This window comes from Anastrepha obliqua, chromosome 3 (assembly GCF_027943255.1).
Source record: "Anastrepha obliqua isolate idAnaObli1 chromosome 3, idAnaObli1_1.0, whole genome shotgun sequence".
In the NCBI taxonomy this organism is placed as follows: Eukaryota; Metazoa; Arthropoda; class Insecta; order Diptera; family Tephritidae; genus Anastrepha; species Anastrepha obliqua.
This window is the reverse complement of record NC_072894.1, coordinates 64,294,926-64,314,961: the sequence shown is the minus strand read 5'-3', so window position 1 is coordinate 64,314,961 and position 20,036 is coordinate 64,294,926. Positions and strand designations below refer to the sequence as shown.

General features: G+C 35.1%; 1 protein-coding gene across 1 annotated transcript in view; it reads right to left on the bottom strand.

Annotated features, from left to right (window-relative positions):
* LOC129242864 (LIM/homeobox protein Awh) overlaps positions 1-18,722 on the bottom strand; it is a 99,610-nt gene extending 80,888 nt beyond the window's left edge. The window contains exon 1 of the mRNA XM_054879756.1: positions 18,644-18,722. Within this exon, the coding sequence (XP_054735731.1) occupies positions 18,644-18,649 (6 nt within the window). The 5' untranslated portion in view covers positions 18,650-18,722. The remainder of the gene's footprint in view (positions 1-18,643) is intronic.
* Between the last annotated feature and the right edge of the window lie 1,314 nt (positions 18,723-20,036).

Below are 20,036 nucleotides of genomic sequence, written 5' to 3'. Positions count from 1 at the left end.
TTTTTCGAACAGACGTAGTAGGCGGCTCACATAAACATTTGAAATAAACGGACCGAATGAGCAAAATGATATGAGAATAAATTGCGTATAACTTCAACATATGAAGTTTGAGACTGAGGCTTTAAATTGAAATTGGGTAGTAGCAAATGAAATCATGAAGTGTGCGGTACGATTTTAGAGAAAATTCTAAAAGGGGTAATGTTTACTAAGTGTTAATGTCTACCGAGTTTCAATCAGAGTTCAGACCATAGCCACAGCGGGGCATTATTCAGTTCGTCCTCGTTTCTGCAGCTGGGCACAATTCTTTTTATTAAAATATGCATTCTTATGAGACGAAGTCCGTTTATTACTCCAACCACGGACTACTTGCTCAAGATAAATGAGTGATTTAAACTTATTTTCATTAGTGATTGGCCCGCATTGTCCGGTTACTTTAGCTAACAGAGTTAATTAAGAGTAATTCGATCCTTTCCCCTACTAGAGCAGCGCTATGACAGGGAACGCTCCTGTGACCAATAACTCATTCAACGTTTTGATACACTTATAACGTGACCAGCTCGTTCAGAGGTTTCCTACATCCAATCCACTGGGGTATTATTTTATCATACATATTTAATCGTAGCCAAAATGAATTGTAAAATACCGCCTAGTCCTGGAAGAATCTGTTAGTCAGAAAACGGTTTCGTTTATTACTTTCAGTTTAGCGTGAAAGACGCTGCAGTCTGGGCTAATTGGAAATTATGTCAGTGCCTTTCAGTGCTAAGCTTGTCGTTGCAAATTGTCTGGCGTTTGACAAAAAGACTCACTAGAAGAAGGATTAGTGAAAGATCAATTGTGGAAAGCAGAGCTTCTGTGAGAAGTATAAGAGCAACATAAAAGTTGAATATACTATAAATTTATATCGCAAGAGGAATTCATAGTACCACAGCAATCATAGTAAGTTATACCACACAGGTCATAATGGAATTTCTATCTAACTAAACGAAACGATTTATTCGGAACATATTTAATTTTATTTATTATTGAATTTTCTTAAAAAAATACTTCAAAATTCGGTAGAGTTTGTTATGTTCGAAAAATGATTATTATTTTATTTAGTCATCTATTTTTATGCGAGCACAACATTTTAATAAATTATTCTTAAATGCTAGTTACAGCATGTCTATGTCTATATATACAATAAATACAAATAAATCTACCAATCACGTTTTTTTCTATTTCGCAATTTATTAAGGAAGAGTTAAGAGCTATCGCAGTATTCCACGAAAATCGAAATAAAAACAAATTCTAACATTTTTCACATATTTGAAAAATATGTCGCTTAGAACTATCATACTTTATTTAACTTTTAAAGTTATTAGTTGAATTTAAGTCGAGGTGAAGCTATACAGCGAGAATTCATTAAAGCAACAAACATATTTGCGTCTATATTATTTTTATAATTTGATGGCTTCAATGCGAAAATTTCAGTCATAATGTAAACAAACAAATGAAACAATAACAAAAAAGCAGGTCACTTTGACGTTGAAACCACCAAATTTCAAATAAAAATAAAAACACAAAGCAAAACAGCTGATCTAGTAACAACACCTTGTATAGATCCGCCTTGAGTTAAGTGCTCTAGCCTTCAATTTTCTGGGTACTGCCTTTTTCTTCTTCATTAGCGACACCATCTAACTTGTCCATGTCGGTGTTGATCAATAATGCTATGCGTACTAATCTAAGTACCATTGCCAAACGTCTCTAAAAATATTTTGACCCAAAAATATTTAATCGATATTAGTGAATTGATATTGAGTTGATTTCCAATGGTAGACATACGTAAGTAAAAAATAAAATCATTAAAATATTGCAACAAACACAAACTCAAAAATCTTAATACAATTATAATCATAAAACGGCAACATGAAAACGATATCGAAAATTTGTTTATGAAAATTGTCTACCCGCTGAGCGAACATACAGACAGGGCAAGCAGTCTGCGTTCGAACGCGACGGGATGTACAATACCTACACGCGCCAGCGCAGATGCATATGAAATAGCCCAAAGAGAAAAATTGACTTCAGTAAAATTTTCTACGTATAGACTTAGATATTATTATTGCAAATGCTAACCACTTCGTTTAAAAGAGATTAGCCGTATTTTGAAGGAAAATAGTAAAACCTGAAAGAATCCTAATTTTTACGTGATTTATTTTAGAACAACATATAGGCCCTTTATAAGTATATTGCGTAGAGTCCAGCAAACATAGAATGCCGATTGTCCATTCAGCTATGCCTCTGGCCTTTGAGTGCATCATTAAATGCGCTTTTACCGTAACCATCTGTAGGATTTCTGAAAGGTGTTATAAACCATGTTTCTAGTGGTATAGTGGCAGGGTATCATAAAACGGAGTATATAAAAGAATACATGTCTCATTTTTCAATGATTAACATGCCTAATCGTACCAGGGAGCCAGAAAAGCAATGGAAGTTAATAGTTTCCAAAACCTAATAAAATGTATTCTTGCTGAGACTAAACCTCTTGATGAAAATAAAATTAAAATCTAAATTGGGAACACAGGAGAAGGCATGGATTGATTTTGTTCCTCAATCGGATTATATTCTTATAAAATGTTGTTCATTGCCATCATTTTCCTCAGAAGAACTTTCCAAATGAAATAACTCGGCATCCAATATTCGGATATTTAAATTTTTTCTTTAAAAAAACATAAACGATATGTAATATGTAATTTTTCTGACAGTATCTTATTATAAATAGTTTCGAATCTATTACATGAAGAAAAATAAATAACATATGCCATAATTTCAATGTAACCATTCATCCGATACGTCATGCGATTTATTTTAATACCATTGGCAACTCGTTCGCGTAACACAAATTCCAACTTTGATTCTCAAAAAGTCAATATACTGTTTGCAGGGTAACATAAGGATGCGCACCATAACTTCAAAGAGAAGTTCGGCTGGTTGTTTTAAACCAATTTTTTCCAACTAAGTTTAATTTTATCGAATATCGAGGAAATGATGCAGCAGCGGTTTGCTTTACTTTTTTTAGGGCATACCTATTCAGTTAATGATAAAATGGGTAATAGCAAGAACGTAAACTAGTCATACAGGTAGCTCAGAATATACTAGTATGAGGGCACTGGTTCAGATGCAGTACATCGAAGTAAGGTAGGTTTTTCCCCACTGGGAAGCCAAGTATGCATACATCTATTTAGTTTTTTATTTCAACCCGGGCAGGGCATTGGAATACATGAAAATAATATTCGACGTATATGTATATGTGTATGTACATATGTACAAGAAGGATCAACCTACCGCTCAAAGAAGAAGATGATGACTGGACAGCTTTAATACCATGATTTAGCTGAAGTGGAGTAAAATGTAGTATTACTCAGCTGCGTCGTTGACGCCTGTTCAATTTAATTGTTCACTTGGTAACTTTGAAGCTTTTTTGGTACAATAGAAGATGCCGCCAAATTCAAACACAGATGGCAGTGACGACAGGCTGTTGACAGAATAAAAAATGAGCATTTACAAAAGCTCAATGCCAAAGTGTGGGTGAAGGGTTTGTGCGGAAAAGCTTGAATATGTGCATATAAATACATAGATGAATTTGCATACATGGAGGAATTACTACACACTAACAGAAATCGAAAAAATCGCACTTATATTTTTCGTAAAATGCTTTTATGCAAGCATACGCTATGCTACGAAGGACCCCCTTAGTTCAATTGTTTATTATTTATATTTTTTTTTTTCGAATTAAATGCCATTTGTTTTTTGACCATTTGGTTATAGGTAAAAACGGATGATGCGGCATTTATTCCCACACAGCTTAATGCTAGATTCGAAAATTCAAACGCCCAATTCATTCAAAAAATCTTACACATCCATTTGCATGCCACGCTTCAAATTTTCCACCCAATTGTCCCTCAACCCTTCTCATCGCCACCTTTCGCCGCAATTATAAAGCGTATAATATTTCACGCATAATCTGTACATATGTATCCAACAAATGATTCAATAAGTATTAAAAAAAAGAATTATCAAAAATTTTGTATGGATTTCGTGCGTTTAATCGATTTTCTTGTTCGATGATATTTTCGCTTAAATACATCGGTATCCCGCTGCGCCATTTCTGTTGTTTTTCGTTTTCGGTTTTGTAGTACATTGTCGATTTTTTACGCTCAGCTCTGGGCATATTTCAACTTTTGCTTTTTGAAATCTGAGTTTTTTTTTAATACGACTGTGTTGGTTTTTATATCGAAGCCTTGCAATGTTTTCATGTCATTGCTGTTGTTGGCTGCCACCCACAATAAAAAATAGTTTCCATTTGTTTTGCCTAAATGCTAGGTATTACTTTGTGTAGTTATCGCTGATATAAAATATTCAACAAAGCGGGTATTTACGAGATTTACGAGTTCGCACGGGAGTTGAGCTGGAGTTAGCCGCAGTTATGGAATTGCATTTGGTATTCGAGTAAGAGTCATGCGGTGTGTATTGGGCTGGTTGCCCGCTCGGTTGGCATCTATTGTTAGATAGCTCTTCGAATATTTCATTACCATAGCAAATTAGGCGAGGTGCTGACGGCTATTTGCGGGCTATAAAAGGGTTGCCCAAACTATAAATTAACTTTTATTTTAGGAATTTATGTAGGAGAAATGAATACATGAAAAAATTGATCATTGATATATGTAAGTATGTGCATACACAGTGTATATGTATATGTTTTATGTACATACAAAAATGTTTAAGTTTCATTTGGGTTGTAGTTTCATTGATAAATTGTTTTTAGCAAAATGTATTTAACAAAGTGTGACTGACTATGAGATTCCTCTTGTAGAAAATATACCCTGATAAAAACATAATAAGATGAAACCACTGAGAAGCACTTTGAGTATTTTTAAGTTTTGCGTGCCATTTAGTCTCACACTTTCATTCACATTGTCTGTTTTGAATGTTTTTTTTTTTTTAATAAATTAGAAATCAAAATTTTTTTTATAATAACATAATTATTTCACTCATAAAAGTTGGGTAAAATGATATTAATATATCGATTTTAGTCCTCAGATTTTAATTACATTTAAATGGATATATAAAGTTGTGCAAGTACCGCCGAATTATTTTGCCACATCTTAACTCCAAAATATGAATGCTCGAATATTCACCTCTAAAAGGATCCTAATCAATTCCAAATTAGATCACTGGATTACTTGAATAGACTTTTTTTGCACTTACATTAACGTACCGCACAATTCTTTGGTAACATCTTCATTCCTGTCCCCCAATAGTAAGTATTCTTTGGAAAATAAAACAATTTTTATGTGATGATTTTCTTAATTTTTTATTTCATGTGATATTTTAGCATCCCTAAAACTACGCCATATAAGTCATTTTCTATTTTGTTTTTTTTTTATTTTTGTTGAAAGAACATCCATAATACATCATCATTATTGTTGGCTGGACAGACCTGGTCTTTGCTTGCTACAGCCTAGGTCTCAAATTACCTCGGTTTCTCGGCTGCGTCCCCCATGCCCTATAATCCCAAAATATCTGTGTCTTCATCTACACCGTCAATCCATCTAAGCAGCGGGTGGCTCCTTCTTCTATGTCTGTCGCACTTTCCAAAGAGTATTTGTGGGGGTGGATAATCGGTATTAATCCGTAATATGTGATCTACCCATCTCAGTCTGTTGATCATTATTGTGATTATTACAGACGGGTGTCCCTATAGTTTTTCGACTTCATAATTGTAGCGCTTCTGTCATTCGCCTTTATCACATATCCCGCAAAAAAAATTATTTTCTCAGAACTCTCCTTTCAAAGATCAGCAGCTTCCACTGCTGTATAGCAAGGTGGGAATAATAATTGAGCGATGCAGTGAAATGTTCGTTCTCCTTTCTGAAGGCGGCTCTTTAGGTGATTGCACAAAGAGAAGTAGCAGTGGTTCGCACCAAGATTCTGTGAGCAATTCCTGAAGAAATTTTGTTGTCATTTTTGCTTTTTGAACGAAGATATGTATGTATGTGGTATAGATGGTTGATCATTCATGAATAATATTTTACAAATTTCTCTCGTTGTTATTTATCCCAGGCGTAAATGTTGTGGGTAAAATTGTTGATCAAATTTGATTATTTCATTTTTGTTAAAATCACATTTCGTCAATATTTTTACTATTAACATTAAATACAAAAACTATGAGAAATGTCGTATTTTCTTTCATTCATTAAAATTAATTAAACTATAATAAAGGGTGGTTTAATTTCAAGGGCCGATGTTAAATGTGAACCACATCTGAACGTCAACGACACCGTTGGACTTCTTTTTTGGGGTTATTTGAAAGAAAAAGGGTACGCCGATAAACCAGCAACAATTCAAGAGCTAAAGGATGAGATAATTCGGCACATTAACGATATAGAACCTCAATTATGCCTCAGCGTCATTGAAAAATTGGACCATCGGGTGGAGGTGTGCCGCCGAGGCCGCGGCGGTCTTTTGGCCAATATTTTGTTCCATACATAATTGAGCCATACCAATATTATCATAATAAAGAGAAATGACAATAATTTCATAAAAAATTTGTATTTTATTCAAAGTCAACACCGGCCCTTAAAACTTAACCACCCTTTATTTATTTATTTTTGACTGAATTATTTAGCATTAATCTGTTTTTCATAGTCTATAAGAAATACAGCATTTTTAAATTATTAAGTGAATAAATAAATAACAAATGATAAAAATTAATAAAATAATAATATTCAAGGGGTTCCCTCAGAGCAGCGATATTTTCATTTGAATGGCCATGACGAACATGGACTGAGGTTTTTATGTCTTGTACTCGCACCAAGCCAGTCGACTCAAACTTTCGATTGACTTTTGTACTCCGGGCCTTGTTGGACGATTGTAATGGCCACAATTATCTACAATTTTGCGATATTGTGAATTTTAACCGATTCATGATTTTAGAATTAGATTTAAATTACGTACGTCTAGAGAAAAATTCAGCTAAGTTTAGGGATTGTGTACTTAAGGGCAGAAACCAGTAAACGGTCATATTTTCCCTGATTTTCATTAAAATTATTTAAAATTAAGAAGTCAATATATTTTTTTCAAAATTGGCATACAGTTATTTATACATTAAAATAATATAAATATGTATTTTTTTTTAATTTGAATAATTTAAAAGGGCGGATGTACACTCATTTCTTCCAGGAAGGTCGCAGCGGGGCTTCTCAATCGGCGCGCATTCTAGCATCGGAGCTAGTGACCTGAATACAAAAAAACCTAAACATGTTTTTGTTTATTAATGTCATAATTTCTATATGAATTTAAACAAAATGAAAAAAAATTCGCGCAATAAAATGCTTAAAAAAAATGAATTTTGGGGCGAATTTTCCGAAAAATTTTCGAAAACTTGAAAATTCACATAGAAAGTAATATCATAAAAAAGATGAGTGCAAAATTTCACGGAGGTCGGTCAATAATTTTTCGAGTTATCGTGTACGCCAATTCGAAAAATATAGTTTTGAGAAAAACGCGTCTAAAGTCGACAACGTAACAATACCTCTTCCAGCGCTCGAACGCAAAGAATAGAGTCGTCACGGTTGACGATCTATAAAATAAGAAATACTTAAATTTATGTTCTAAAATTTTTTTGACATATTCTTAAAGGATTATATTAATAATACCAAAATTAAGAAAAACATTTTTCTAATAGCGGTCGATTGATAGCAAACCTTCGAGTGTAGGTATTTCCGCCATGAAAAAGCTCCTCATAAATATATCTGCCGTTCGGAGTCGGCTTGAAACTGTAGGTCCCTCCATTTGTGGAACAACATCAAGACGCACACCACAAATAAGAGGAGGATCTCGGCCAAACACCCAAAAAAGGGTGTACGCGCCAATTATATATATATATATATATATATTAATATTTTGTGAAACAAATTTGTTTTTCGAAATTTTACATGTATCTGTCCCCTTAATAACTGTCAAAAGATATGCGAACACTGCTAAAAGAAAAACCAGAACTTGAATGGCTTTGTACGTAGATGGCACAAAGATTTAGAAGGCTACATTTGAGCATTGCATATAAGGAAGCTAACAATATAATGAAATTTTAAATCTAAACCTTATTTATAAGACGGGTTCATTTAAAATACAAGGGGAGGGAAAAAATGAAATAGTAAGGATGAAAAAATTAAGCTGATGGGGAGAGAAGACCAAAGGCTGAAAATACTACTTATCAATTCGTAAAATATTGCCGAAGATCGTGTCTAAAACAAAGTGAGTTTTTAAAATTTTTCAATTTGTGTGGGTGGCTTTTCCAAAGACGAATAGTGAAAACAAAAATTTGATAAAAAAATCAGATATTGATGATTTAAATTTAACAGGTAAAAGCTGAGATGATCTTATTGACTTGATGTAATGTAGTCTTGAGATACTGAGGTTCGTTTTATATCAATATTTTTTGCAACATGGTAAGAAATCTCAATTATATTAAAGTTTCAAAAATGAGGTTAATTAAAACGTGCTAGCTTATTCAGCTAGCGACTAATTCACAATAATTTAATAAATTTAGTATCAAATAAGGCACCGAAGGCCCTGACAACCAGTAATTCTTATTTCGTATAAAAATAATTTGTTGTTTTTCCTCGTTATAAAATAAAAATAATAATAAATAATAAGCTTTGGCTAGGAGTAATCTACAGGGTGAACGATATGCAGTGTTACCTATTCAAAACACCATAACATTTTTGTGTGAATTTGGTTTTTATTGATTTCAAAGACAAAATGGTTCAAAAATGATTACAATTTTAACATATCGCACCCTAAATACAAAAGGGTCACAACTCAAAATGTCCCTTCTGCTCAAATATGAACGAGACGTTATCAATAAAACGGTCCGCGGATGACATATGGCAAAGATACATTTTTTGTTTTTTGGTAGGACTGTTATAAGCTTACATGGCAAATTTCAGCCTGATATGTCACATAGTTTGTTTTCTGTGCTACTGTAAACAAGTCAAGCTCGAGTGTGGAAAATTTTGAGTTGTGACCCTTTTGTATTTAGGGTGCGATATATTCACTTTAGCTCGATATGGCCACCTTTTGTCTTAACTATAGCCTTCAAACGGTCAAAAAATGAGTTGCATGCTGCACGAATGTGATCTTTAGGTATTCTGGCCCATTCTCGTATAATCGCCTTTTTCAGCGCATCCATACTGGCGTTGTTGCGGTTTTTTTGGTCCACCTCCATAGCATTTTGCAATGCTACCAGTATCATTGTAACGTTATAGTGCGATACACAAACATTTTATTCACTTTGAAGTGACTGAGCTCACGAATAATGGCTGGTTGTGATATTCCAGCCAAATATAACGCAATCACACTATTACGTTTGAATTCCATCACAGAAAAAAATTCAACAAAACTGAGATGCAAATGCTTTTGATGGCTTATAAAAAATATATTGAACTGTCATTAGAACAATTTTGACGTTGATGTCATGAGCTGTTTTACAGATACAAGCAGTGTGTGGTAACGTTCACCATGTATAGTAGTTCTATTCGGATATATACATATATATTCAATATACCAAATAGACTGAAGCATTCCATATACTTCATCTGGGGCATTAACCAAGTATATATATAATTGTTCCATGTGAGAGTTCAAAGGTTTTTTGCAGTGGCGTAGAGTTATTTAAGGTTATATGGAAGAAAGTGTCCTCTTTGAATGACAATACACCGGAATTTACTTAGTTTAGGACTAGACCTTTATTGTTGGCCCACTCAATGACAACGCTTAGATCGTTACTTAAATTTCAATTACTTGTATCAATTCAATGAAATTGGACGTCATCGGCATAGTCATGAATATCACAGTGTGAATTATGATTTTTGACGTGAATTATAGAAACAGGAGAGCACAATACTACACTTGGATACTGAAAAACTTTGGTACAACGAGTGCCGACGTGGTCGTCGATCCCTGCAGGATGAATTTCGAAAATGCCGTCCAAGAACGGTTGTTGTGTCAGAAACAATCGATGCTGTGTGTTGATTGATAGCGTAAAATCAGCACGTGACGAGAGATAAAGGTATTCTTAGGAATTAGCGGGAGCAGCATGCGTTCACTATTGCATGAAGATTTGGTTGTTTGGATATTTGTTACAAAAAGATATCCTGACGATTGGTGCAAAGCAATGTCGAAGAAATTCAGTCACGGAGGCACAAAGTCTGTGTCTATGACATCGTAACTAGTAACGAATATTTAACTAATCATATAACTGGAAACAAAACATTAATCGGCAGTATGGGTGTTCGAAGACGAATGTAATCCAACAAAAGTTGCTCGCGGAAAAAGTACCCCAAAGAAAATGGTCGGTGAGCTGTCACCTGTTTCTTCGGAAAATCTGGGGATGTCGCAATTATACCACTAAAGAAACTTAAAACAGTCAATTCTGAGTGGTACTCAACCATTTGTTTGTCAGAAGTTTCCGGTCAATTAAGGAAAACCAAACGCCAAAGACGAATCATCATTCACCAAGCCAATTCGAGCTCTCACGTCTTGGCGCGTATAAGAGAGTTTTTGAGCACCCAAAAGATCGAATTAATGCGTCATACACCTTTCAGCCCTGATTCCTTTCTGTTCCCGAACATTTATAATAAAATGCGAAGTCAACATTTTTCAACGGTTGCAGAAGGTGTTGAAGTCTTTAAACAGCTCCTTTGTAGGTTTGCCTTCATTTCTGAATGGCAAAAGTGATTTGAAAATTCGTTCAAGGGAATGCGCAAGAAGAAGAACTTTTTGAAAAACAATAAAGCCATTCCCATTACCATTTTGCTGTGTTTTCATTATTGCGCGCAAAATATAAAAGGCAACCTCGTATGTAGTTCTTTTAATCAACCCATCGATTAAAATTTAAAAACATTTACTATTTCCACTTTGCATTCAATATTTTACTGTATCTTACAAATTTACTTCTTCGCGTTGAGTTTCTTCAACTATCTACGTCAAGCCTTTCGCGAAAAATATTAAATCAAAAAAGTCCAGAGCAAATCCCTGCAAAAACCTGTCTTGCCCATAAATCATTTTTTATGCACATGATACATTTTTGAAAGAAATATGAAAAATTCAGCCTAAACCTTATAGTAGACAAACGCAGTCCATATTCGAGAGAAACAGATTAGACGTAATAGGAAAAGTAAAACAATTTATTTATAATAATAAATTACAGTATAAATTATATAAGTGACACCAGCTACGAAGCTTTCAGTTGTCTTTTTATTACAATAATTTTTGTTTTATTTGAGTTAGGTAATGTGAAGGAACAAATAAACGGTGTTAATATAAAAACAAATTAAAAATATTGAGCAAATCAAATTAGATTCAATTTAAGATATTCGATATAAGATAATGCTGTGTTTGGGTTGATTTTCTCAGAGCACTAGAATTCAATTATTTTCGGGTATTGAGTGATGAGGTGTCGTACTGTGTTTGGCCCGCCGCGCAAGGGCAGCAGGATAGGATTTTTCTAGAGAGCAGATAAGACTGAGCAAATATCGGATGGTCTAGGCTTAATCGAACGTAACGCACTCAAGCAAAACAATTTATTTAGTAAAAGTGTTAGTAAAATTTGTTAGTACAATAAAATTTTCAAGCTTTGCCTACATGTTATCATAAAATACTCTGAACAACAGAGGGAATCGCAATTTAATGAAGGAACGCAAACTTAGAGTAATAAATGTATGAAATTGTTATTTTTGCCCTGCAGTATGCCTGGACTCTGCCTTATGTTTGAGTTCAACTGTATTATACTTTAAAAATATAGCTATACATATAATATATATCATACAATTTTTTTCTCAATTCTATTTTATCTAAAGGAAAACAAAGTATTATTTACACCTCAATAATTTCATATAGTATTGTAATATTTTTCTCTCTGAACAGCACATTTCAGAAAGGCATAGAAGCATATCTGTTGTTACTCAAACAACTATTACCGTTTACCTTGCGTAAAATATATACATCCATTTTTTTTTTCTTTTTTGTTTGCAATGACATGACAATACGCCCCAACAACGTTTACAAATCGTACAATTGTATTATATTACGTAAATCGACGATCTGTAAAAAGTGTTCATCGCGCGCTCAGGCCAACTTATGGTGTACAGCGATGAGTCCTATTTTTTGTTTAATGGCTACGTCAATAAGCGGAATTGCCGTATTTGGGCTAAAGAGCAGCCCAAAACCATTCAAGAACCGACATTACATCCATTGCAAATAACCGTTTGGTGTGGCCTATGGGCTGGAGGAATCATCGGCTCATATTTCTTCAAAGACGAGGCTGGCGCCAATGTAACAGTGAATGGCGAATGCTATCGCGCCATGATAAACGACTTTTTGAAGCCGAAAGTTGAAGCCCGTGATCTCCACAACATTTGGTTCCAACAAGACGGCTCTACTTGCCATACAGCCTGTGAAACAATGGATTTACTACGTCGTCGTTCCGGTGAGTAATTTATTTATCGTCCCGGACCAGTGGATTGTCTACCAAGATCGTGTGATATCATAACTTTGGACTTTTATTTGTGGGGATATGTAAAGTCTAAATGCTTTGTGGATAAACCAGCTTCGATTGAGGCGTTGGAAGGAAACATTACTAAAGTTATTCACGAGCAACCGACCGATCGACCAAAGTCCTACAGCAAGTCATTCGAAATTAGTGTTTACGGATGGCCGAATTACGAAAGGTACTGTCTTTAAAAAATAAATGTCATGCATGGTTCGACACAAAAATAATAAAGATTTTCCAATCAATTTGAATTTTCGTTGTTTTAATTGAACTTATTAAAATCCGATGCCTCTAAATTGATGACCTATTATAAGTAATAATAAAAACCGACACAACTTACCACCCACACTGCAAGCTCGTCACTGTATTTGCCTAAATGTCACCAAATCTGGTCATCAGATCTGAGTTCTCTTAAAAGGTTATAAATACGTTTTGAAATGAATAAAAACAGTTTTTTTGTTTTGTTTTATTGGCGGTGAGGTTGGATTAAAAATGTCTTAAAGCTTATTATGCCTCCCATACAATCATATGTAGGAACCAGTATTTCTTAAAAAAATAATCATATTCTAAAATTATGTATATTAATAAATATAATAATATGCCTTTCATGCAAATCTGTAAAAGTATTGTTATTGGTATTTGGAATGTCACTTAATAAAACTTTCAGCAAAATCTAAATTCAACAGACTGCTAATCTTACATAAATTGTGCTGATTTTCGGGTAATCAGACATATGCGAAATGCATTCAACATATTTTTATCTGACAGTTTAAAATGCATGCAAAGTCCTTCAGACCCTAACAATAACCAAAAGGGAGTTGTGGTATGTCTAAATGTACCCATGCATGCACGTACGTACAGTGACATATGTACATGCAGGGATGCAACCCACAGTAGTTGAGGACAAGTATTTATGTACTTATATATGTATATGTGGCTTTAACTTCACGAAACCATTATTATTCTTTTTGCCATTTTTCAGATAAGACATATGGGACTACAACTTAACTAACGGTGATGCAAAATTTGTTGCAAAACGCAAAAAACACAAGGAACGTTCTGACATTGTCCGCTCAGTAGAATTTATTCAATAAGTGCAAGTGATCATTGACGAGGATCCTTCAAACTCAATGAAAGTCCTTGCGAGGGAGCGTAATGTTTCTGGGAGCCTTATACGTTGAGTTGTGCGTGAAGATCTCTGGTATAAATCCTACGATCATTTATGTCGTGGCAAGCAACAGCGAGTTATTCGATCAAAATAGCTACTAAAGAAAATAAAACAGCAGGAAGCGCCTGAGATGTTAGCATTTTTTCTGAAGAAAAATGTTTTCACCAAGGCCAAAAGACCAACCGCAGAAATGACAGATGACTATGGTCCAATCCTGCTATGGTTTGAAAAAAAACTATATTATGTGTTGCGAAAAAGGACATGTCCTGCCACCACACCTCTTTACCCAAGGATTTCGATTGAATTCTGCTGCATATATCTGGATTTATAGTGTACGCGGTGGTAGTTAAGCGTGAAACCAATAAGCATCTTCACAACAACAGTTCTTCTCTGAAGGCTGCAATTAATACGGTTATGGTAAATATGAATAAGGAATATTTGATTCGGGCATACAATCATTTCTGGATCCGGATTGCAGAGGTTATTGATGCTAATGAAAATTTTATTGGATGGTTTTATAGATATATAATAAGTTAATGTTGTGTAAACTCGTGAAGTTTCATTCAATTTTGTTCAAAATAAAAGCTTATTAGTTTTACTCTCAAGTTGTCCTCAGTAGTTTGCATGTAAAAACAATTAAGTAAATTTTTTAACTTTTGTATTTTTTATATTTATTTTGAAAATATTTTCACAAGTTATAAGTATTAGGGGCTTATGTATGTATATATAGTGGGGTTTTTGGGTAAACTCCTCCACCTATTTGTGGCGTGTGACATAATGTTGTTCACAAATGGAGGAACCTACAGTTTAAGCTGACTCCGAAGTGCAAAAATTTTTATGAGAAGTTTTTCATGGCAGATATACACTCAGAAGTTTGCCATTTCCTGCCGAGCGGCGACCGCTTTTAGAAAAAACTGTCTATTATTTTGGCCATTCATGCACCGGAATTCGAACCTATGCCCTCCAGAATAGTAGTCACTAGCCCATTCGGCTACGGTGACTGCCATTTGTACTACATATATAATTCAGTAGAACTTAGTAATAGTTGTTCATTTTTCAGATAAACTTAAAAATATGTAAAAAAATTCGAATTCATTGATAAAAAAGGTATTTTTCTTTTGGCTAGTAGCAGTGTATAAATATATAAGTATGATACATATATACTAAATGCAAGCCAATTAATATTTCGAATCGTAATCGTTACTTTAGGAAAAAGCGTCTAAGGGTTTTGACATAGATTCTTAAAAATTTAAATTAGATAGATAGTTGGTGATGATTTTCTATAAGATTCCCGTCAGGGTTACGGAGGTGTTTGAAAATGCTTTGCGTGGGAAATTATTCATATTTCAGCATCATGAATTGTATGAATGTTTGGAATCGATATCATACTGGAATAAAAACTCGTTCCTTGACAAACTCAATTTTTCTGCTCTGAAATATCTTGAACAGGGTTCAACATGCAATATGCATTACCCAGGCGAATGGACACACAGAACCCGTACTCAATTTTATAAAGAGATACAAGACGGGAATATGGGAACACTAACCCAAATTATGACTAACAAAAATGGTACCCAGATGGTTCCAAGACGCTCCAAGGAGTAGGAGTAGGAATAGTGGGACATGGTACACACAAATTCCTAACTCTACAAATTTGGTATTTTTCCATTCGGAGCTCTTAGTCATAATGAAAACAGTGGAAATCATATCCAAAAGAGGGTTCGAGAAAGTAAATATTAAAATACTTTCGGAAGCCAATCGGTTCTTAAAGCCTTGAATAGCTTCACTTTCAAGTCAGAAGTCTTAATAGAGTGTAACAATGCAGTCAACAAACTGGGCAATCATAATCAGGTCTGACTGATTTGGGTACAAGGACATGAGGAATACGAAGGAAATGAGAAGGCAGACTTTTACGCCAAAAAAGCGACAGAAGAGCTATTTATTGGGCCAACCCCATTTTTCGACTTTAACAAAAATAATATACAACAGGAAACCAAAAAAATGGATCAAAACTAAAATCAAGGAACACTAGAACGGTACAAGCGGCCTTAATCACTCCAAAAAGTTTTTGAACTTTAATGCCAACAGAGCATTTTTTATTAAAAATTAAACACAAATGCTATTTTTAAAAATGTTTAAGTTGTGAAAAGATTTAACAGCAGAGTTATAAAAAGGAAATTCATTTCCCAATGATTAGATTGAAATGAAAAAAAAAAACATAAAATGAACAGGCTAAGTAAAAAATTAAGTCACATAAGCTGTCCAAAGTGCCATTTCCAAGCACGTACGATATCTTTATCTCATCGAAACCTTCTCTTAGCTGCAGCAAAGCTCTTTAGAGGACTGTAACAGACCACTTACTTTGAGGTATCCTCAAAAACAGATATTCAAAGAATTGAAATCAGGTCGTCTTGAAGGTCATACTAAAGGTTCACCCCTAGTAATCCATCTATGCGGAAAACCTTGGTATAAATGCTCTCTAGGTAAAGTTATGGTGGCTGACCCTTCCCATGAAGATATAGAGGAGCCCACTTAGGCTTGGAGGCCCACTGTGAAGCCATTTGTTTTGGGTACAAGTAATTATCGGTGTGCTTCAGCATAAAGACTTCGCGCTTCGCTGGTAATCGATTAAGTCTGTTGTTGGTTGGAGAAAAAGATATCCCTCTCGGTAGATGGCTGTAGTGATCGATATCTCGTAAAGTATACATCAAGCAATTTAAAGTTCATACTCGTTGTCAAGGTGACATTTCACACTGAAAAAAATTCTTTCGCTGTTTTTGATTGTTCCATTCAGTTGTGAGTTACAGGGTGTTAGCAATGGAAGCCAACAAAGAGAAAATTCGATACATTTTACAGTTTTTCTTTGATAAAGACGAAAATGTAAGCAACCTCGATTCCGATCAAGAATTTTTGGTGTTAAGAAATGTCTATAATGTCGAAATTGTCGATAAAATCACAGAAATACCCTATGATCAGAAAGTACCGGGAAGGTGATGTTGACTGTTTTCTTCGATTTCCAAGGCTTTAGTGCACCATGAGTACCTTCCATCGAGCCAGACAGTCAATAAAGAATATTATTTACCTATTTTGAAGTGTTTGAGAGATGCTGTACGTCGCAAACTGCTGGAAATTTGGGCAAACGCGCAATCGCACCGAGCCCAAATTATGCTGGATTATTTGACCAAACACCAACTAAATACCATCGTGCAAGCACCGTATTCACCTGATATGGCTCTGTCCGCCTTATTTTTGTTTCCCAAGTTGAAGTTACCACTCCGTGGAAGAATATTTTAGTCAATAGAGGAGAATCAAAGAGAATGCGACAAAGAAGGTGAAGGTCACCCCTTTCGTCAGCCTGCCAGAGGTGCATGGAGGACTGGGTTAAACGTTGGCACATGTGTGTTACTTCAGACGGCTCATATTTTGAAGGATGTAAAATAAATTTGCCTGAAATTTAACTCTGTTTTGTTTTATTTAAACATTCCCGGTACTTTCTGATCATAGGGTAATCAAAGTTGACCGACATGTTAGAAGTCTTAGCATAGCCGTTTGTGCAAAATTATTACGGGAATAATGGATTTACATTCGTACATCAAGGCCCTTACACCCCGTTCGGATGCATGTTTCGAGTTCTTCCTCTTATTTGTGGTGTGCGTCTTGTCGATGTTCCACAAATGGAGGGACCTACTATTTAAGCTGACTTCGGGGCGCATGTTTTTTTCATGGCAGAAATACAGAAGTCGATGGGCGCTCGCTATTAGAAATACTCTCTAACAATTGGTGCTTGAATTTTCGAACCTGTGTACTTCCGAATAGTAGTCGTGCACCAACAGGCTATGGTGGCCATGATGTAGATATCTAAGTAAAAAAAGAATAATAAACACATGGAAGTAACAAAGGAGTTAGAAAAAAGGTGCCCATGTTCATTAGAACATTTTTGAACGAGGCAATAAATAGCCTTCTTAAATAATTTGTATTCATAATTTTTTTTAATATGAAGAACAAATTATTTTTTATTTTTAATCTGCGCGCGATTGGTGAGGAAGTTTTGGAGGTGGACGTATTGAGTGAATGGCTTTGTCAGGTCCTTCTGAATCTAGTAAAATATTTAAAAGCGCCTTTTGCTTGACAAGATATGTGGGAAATGCTGCACCCGGGGTTATTTATTTATATCCATATGTGTGTGTACATGTCTCGCGACCACTTTCTCTAAGTTTTTAATAGGAATTGCGATTGATTTTTAGCACAAATTAATTAAATATTGGGTCAAACTAAGTAACTGAAAATCTTATTTGCGAATTTTTGCAAACTTGAACAAAAATTTGTAAAATCCGCTGCATAGACTTTCGCTTCGTTTGAGTTTGGGACACATTTTTATATACAAATAACCAATTCACAGCTTCTCCTGGAATTTATGTTTTGCATTTTGTTCTTTTTGCAATAAATTGGGCAGATATACCTTAACAGCAGATGTTGTTTTTTGGGAAGCTTTTTCATAGCAATCGGCGGTGATCCACCACTATCAGAACCCATTTTTAATATAATTTTTATATCGTGTTTATGTCGTGACCGCATTAGTATTGAAAATAGACGCCCGTTCATATGTAAGCAGTTGCAAGATTAGCCGACGGGATTTAAAAACCAGTTAAGTAGGTATTCGTATAGCGCCGACGGCCTAAAATTTTTATATGTACCCATATTTGTAACATATTTTTATAGATTTGGGAACGGGAATGCCAGCTAATAGCCGTATATCCACCAATTACAATGAGCTTTTTCACTCATTATATTCATAAAATATTTTTTTTGTCTACGATTACGAACTTGCGACTTCTAGCTCTTGACTTGGTGCCTAGTGGCTAGCGACTCGGTGCTTTGCTTACCTTCATTTTAAGTGCCTCCACAATTTTGGCGGTTTTTAATCCCAGCGTGAGAAAGAAATAAAAATTCCTGCCCACAACAATTTCGCGAAGTGTCTGCGAATGTATAATTGTTATGGTTTTGGGCGCAAGTTCCGTGTGTTGTGGGTATCAATTCACACATATACAGTTTAGTTGTATGTTTCGCTTTTGTTTCAATTCTTCAAACTAAATTGTTTGATAATTTTATTAATATAAATTCTTGGTTAGTTTTTGCAATACATGCATTTACATATATGCATAATAACTTCATTAATGTATTTTATTAAAAACATGTACTAGCTCATTTTGGAGCATTCATTTACATAGTACTGAGGTTTAACAATTTCATTATTCTTATTATTATTTTGAAATAACAGCAAATTTTATTTTAAGTACAGGCCAAATAAGCGAATGCATGAAATTCGCTAAAGTAATTTTAGTTGTCGTGCTATTTATGGAAATCTGCTGTTACTAACTACTTTTGGCGAGTAGTCACTTGAAAACACACATATCCGCACATAAATGAAAAAAATATCCGACATTTACGAGTGCTAAATTTTAAACACTGCTCATGAATAAGCGTGCAGTTTGCTTGATAGGCGCGCACACGTACATATCCGTTTACCGCAGTTATCAACAAAAACACAATTGATAAGCGATCATTACATTTGCCGTCGGTAAGCAGGTGAAATACGAGATGCTTACATATGTTTGGTATTGAGTAAGCATGTAAACGAATAGTGAAAAAATTGATGTTATTCGATGTGTTGATGACGCGCAGCGACGTACATAATCCGAGCACATTCAGTAAGCACTAAACGAAACACCTCAATATCAACAGCCAACAGCAAAACGGCTCAAGACGTCATTACACCGCAAGACCGCACGATAAACTGATGTGATGCCGCTGTGGTAAACGTATTGAGTGACGCAAAGCTGAACTGTCGCCGCCGAAGCAGATCGAGTTCCCAGACGTGTTCTTGAGTGTGGCTCTGCTAAAGCAATAGAGCGGAGCGCACAGTCGGCGGCGAGGCAATCACCACGGTACGTATACGTTTGCAAGTAGCAGGCCAGTCAGTCAATCAGTCCGTACACACCAATGTCGTCTGGCGGCTATACATCCACACACTCACACGAGCACACACACAAATATGCATAAGAGTACAGAAGGCATAAGCGCAGTTTGCTATAGTTGAACGCGCTAAGCCAATTGTGCCAACCATTCATATAAGGGATCGAAAAATTTAAGAAAAAATACGAACTGTAAACCGGCTGTAAGGCATACCAACACAGCTTCCACCATTGCAACCACAACCACCACAACGACCACTGTTACAGCTAGTACTTCAGTACGGAATAGCAACATACAAATTGT